A 4,412-nucleotide genomic window follows, 5' to 3' on the forward strand; every position below is an offset into this window, starting at 1 on the left:
AGATTTAGAAACTTCAAGGTAAATAAACATCTCCAGATACATTCTGGACTCCCTCCCTGTGATAAACCTAATGAATGCAAGAGAGTAAGACAACATCAGGTCCCCAAAGTGGAAACTGAGTCCCACTCCATGTCTGTTTTGGTCTGGCGGTAACTTGGGGCATAGAAGCTGCCCTTTGAGAGCAAGAGGGATTTTGCTGCCCCTGGTTAGGTACAAGGGTTGGAAAGTCACTTTCCCGGGGCCCCCCAGGGTGATGTCAAGCCCAAGAAAGTCCCAGGGCTTTCTGCTCTGACATCTTTTCCCAGGGTCACCTTATCGCCTATGGGGCTCACCACATCTTAGACCAGCAGTCAGAACATAATGAAATTCAGCACAGGATTTCTACCTTTCACCATAAAACACAATATGATTCGTCTTATTAAAACACCATATAATTCCAGCTGATAGAGAACAATTGATCCAATTCCAGAAACTATTTTGAAAGAAAATTAAAAAGTGCATCTTTTCAGTCTTACCATTTTTTTCATTAGGTGGTCACCCCAGCCTTAGATCTGGCTCAGGAAACTTTGTTTTTGGGTGGCTTAGTCACAGCCACGCCCAATAACTCTAGTCTAATGTTAGATTTTTTGATGAAACCTAAAACCAATTCGCTTTGTTTTGTGCTGTCTTGTGAAGTCTATTTCACTCTATTTTTGTTGCATTTTATTTATTGTACTTAATTTAAACATTTCGGAGCCAGAAATCAGAAGTGGCTGTTTACATTGTGATTTATGAAAACCACAGTCAAGGATTAGAAACAGAAATGAGATTGGTTATATCTGTAGTAGTAACATATGCAAAATGGATTCAACTCTCCAATGTAATGTGGGGGGTTTTTTTGTTGTTTTTTGATTTTTGAGACAGAGTCTTGCTCTGTCACCCAGATTGGAGTGCAGTGGTGTGATCACAGCTCAATGCAGCCTTGACCTTCCCAGGCTCAGGCGATCTTCCCATCTCACCCTCCCAAGTAGCTGGGACTACAGACATGTACTGCCATGCCTGCTGTGTGTGTGTGTGCGTGTGTGTGTGTGTGTATACACATATATATTGAAACCCCATCTCTACTATATATATATATATAGTAGAGATGGGGTTTCACCATGTCATCCAGGCTGGTCTCCTGAGCTCAAGCCATCTACCTACCTTGGCCTCCTAAAGTGCTGGAATTACCAGCATGAGCCACCCATCATGGCCAAACACAGTGATGTGTTTAATCCTAACTTGCATTCTTAACTTTTGTAACATTTTGTAAACTAGCTCCTGTTCACATTTCCTATCCCAAAAACAAAGGTAGGGGTTTTGGGGTCTCATTATAGAACATTCTGGAATCAGTTTGGTAAACTTTTCATTTAATATATCACTTTCTTCTTATACTCCTACTTGATAAAAACTATACAAACATTTGTCTATTAGCTAGGCAACACACTGTTCTAGAGGTCACTACCTGCTTCAGGCAATCACGCAACTTTGGGCTGAGACGGCAGAGGCTAGAATATTATCACCGACCAAATTGGCTACAGTGGGACCAAGAGAAGGAGGGAAGTAGGTGAAGCATTCATTTTGGGCCTACTTGAGGAAACTTTTAATTTTGTAAAAATGAAGCTAGGAGTGCCTTCATCTCCGTACTTTTATTTCATTTTATTCTTCCCAATACTGAGTCAAGGGGCAGCCCCTGCCCAGCAACCTGACAGGGAACCACAAGAAGCCTAGAGGTGCAGCCAGCCAGGTGGGCAACGAGGGGAGGAAGAGGAGGAGAGGGAGAAGGAGGAGGGAGAGGAGGAGTATTCTGTCCAGTTAGGTCAGTGGGTTGGAGGGTGGTGTCAGTAAGTCAGGTCATGGGTAACTTCTAGCAACCATGGACTGCTGTGTTAATCGCAACTGGTCTTCTCCTAAATGTCAGGCTGCCTATAAGAATTGGAAGGGGAAGGCTGGGCGCAGTGGCTCACTCCTGTTATCCCAGCACTTGGGGAGGCCGAGGCAGGTGGATCACCTGAGGTTTAAAGTTTGAGACCAGCCTGGCCAACATGGTGAAACCCCATCTCTACTAAAAATACAAAAATTAACTGGGCGTAGCAGTGGGCACCTGTAATCCCTGCTACTCAGGAGGCGGAGGCAGGAGAATCTCTTGAACCTGGGAGGTGGAAGTTGCAGTGAGCCAAGATCACACCACTGCACTCCATCCTGGGCAACAGAGCAAGACTCTGCCTCAAGAAAACAAAACAAACCAAAACAAAAAAAGAATTGGAATGGGGCATGTGCTCGGCACCACTTGGTACCAGTCCTAGGAAGTCAGGACACACATACACCAAAAGTGGGTGTCTGGCAACCCTTTCTTAGGTGTTATTTTCTGGAGGGGACAAAAGCTGGGTCTAGGCCGGGTGCGGTGGCTCAAGCCTATAATCCCAGCACTTTGGGAGGCCGAGACGGGCGGATCACGAGGTCAGGAGATCGAGACCATCCTGGCTAACATGGTGAAACCCGGTCTCTACTAAAAAAAACACAAAAAACTAGCCAGGCGTGGTGGCAGGCGCCTGTAGTCCCAGCTACTCGGGAGGCTGAGGCAGGAGAATGGCATAAACCCGGGAGGCGGAGCTTGCAGTGAGCTGAGATCCGGCCACTGCACTCCAGCCTGGGCAACAGAGCGAGACTCCGTCTCAAAAAAAAAAAAAAAAAGCTGGGTCTACTTTCAACTGAAGGACAGGACTGATTGGGCATGATTTTTTACACTGGATCCTAACAGTGTAGATTTGTAAATGAGAAAACTGTAATTCTGATTTGAGGAGATTCCTGAGGCTGGAAATGATTTAGACTCATGTGGTCACTGAGAAACACACACCGGGGTAAATGCCAACCAGTGAAGGGCAGCAAGCAGCTTAAGAATGCCAGCACGCTTTGAAAGGAAACTGACCAACTACAGCTCCCCTGGCTGGCCTGTCAGCATCCCACAGCAGTGACAGGCGCTAACTCTGTCACTGTGCTCCTCATCTGAAGGGCTCACTCGTTCCAAGGATCCTGCATGTAATTTTTGATACAGAATTGGTGTCCAACTGGCAGGGCTGGGAACCTGACTCAGAGTTTCATACTCACCCAAAAAGATACATGCATGCAGCAACACAGGGAGTTAAAATTAATTCATGATTATAATCTCTTGCATGTTTATTCTAAATTATACTTTACAAAGTGCTTTCTCCTACCCCTAGTAGCTGAAAAGAGGAGATAGACTTAAACCTGTTTTAAAACAGGAAAATACCCAGAATGGGTTTTTAAAAGTCAGTTAAGATATGCGAAGGAGACTCTACTAATATAGGGAATCATTAGATATAAAATCTGTGATCCAATATCTTGCAGTTTATCGTGTAAATTAACCATGACTTAACCTTTGGTGCCCAGTAACTATATACAGTGTTACCCATTGATAAAAGTGGTATAACATCTTTGTTACTATCACAGCGGCAGTGCCTATAGGATTCTCAAACATTTATCCAAAATATTAAATCTAGATGCATGTGTAATATTGACAGGATGCCAAATATACAGCTCCTGGAAAACTAGATAGCTGCAGAATGCTGGCTTGATCAGGGGCCAAGTCAAAGAAATGTCAGTTGAATTATTGCCTTTGAGCTTATTGGGTGGTTACAGATAAAGTTCAAACTACTACTATCAGTCATAATCAATGAAGGTAAGATTAAATAAGCATAGCCTGTGTTTGGTGAGTCAGCAAGTCCACTTTCTCTAGTTAACATCAACATCTGCTATTGGGCTATGCTGACATTCCTCAGTTGACCATTTTTGTCTTTTCCTCAGGGCTATCTGGTTCTTTGAAAGCTCCTTTGCCTAATATAAGTAAGCTGGTGACCATGTTAGCTAATAAGGGTCTCTGACTCATGTAGCCTACACCTAGCATGTGGCAGAAGGTACACTATATTAAAGATCAGATTTTTATAGCAATGGACTTTTTACCAAATAGCAAAAGCAACGCAAAATAGTATTTTATACAGAACAAATCTCATCAGCCCTACCCAACTTCCAATCAAGAAGCATGCTGAAGACTAGCAGTACCTTTGAGACAGATAGTTCCTTGGATTTAGACTCAAACAGGTGCTCCAGTCTGGAAGTGTCCACCTTAATGGGTTCCAGTTTTGACCACAGGAATTCTCTGCAGCGTCGGTTGTTTTTACATGGCCAGTCAAAAGGCCGAACTTCATTCCAGAACAAACGGATGGTTTTCTTTTTCTTAGTGAATGTGGGCTGACCCCTGGGTACCTGGGACCACCCTAAGCCCTGAGGAGCGTTGAACACTGGAGGAGGAGGAGCCAATAAATTACCGGGGACAGGAGGGGGAGGGATGCTGTCCAACAGGGGTGGTGGGGGTG

The 4,412-nt window shown here is 44.3% G+C and overlaps 1 protein-coding gene across 1 annotated transcript in view; it reads right to left on the reverse strand.

Moving 5' to 3' along the window:
* FHOD3 (formin homology 2 domain containing 3) overlaps positions 1-4,412 on the reverse strand; it is a 237,779-nt gene that overhangs the window by 56,640 nt on the left and 176,727 nt on the right. Inside the window, exon 12 of the mRNA XM_011986117.1 lies at positions 4,099-4,412. This exon is cut by the window's right edge and continues 29 nt beyond it. Within this exon, the coding sequence (XP_011841507.1) occupies positions 4,099-4,412 (314 nt within the window). The remainder of the gene's footprint in view (positions 1-4,098) is intronic.

The sequence above is a fragment of the Mandrillus leucophaeus genome, unplaced genomic scaffold (genome assembly GCF_000951045.1).
Source record: "Mandrillus leucophaeus isolate KB7577 unplaced genomic scaffold, Mleu.le_1.0 Scaffold294, whole genome shotgun sequence".
Lineage (NCBI taxonomy): Eukaryota > Metazoa > Chordata > Mammalia > Primates > Cercopithecidae > Mandrillus > Mandrillus leucophaeus.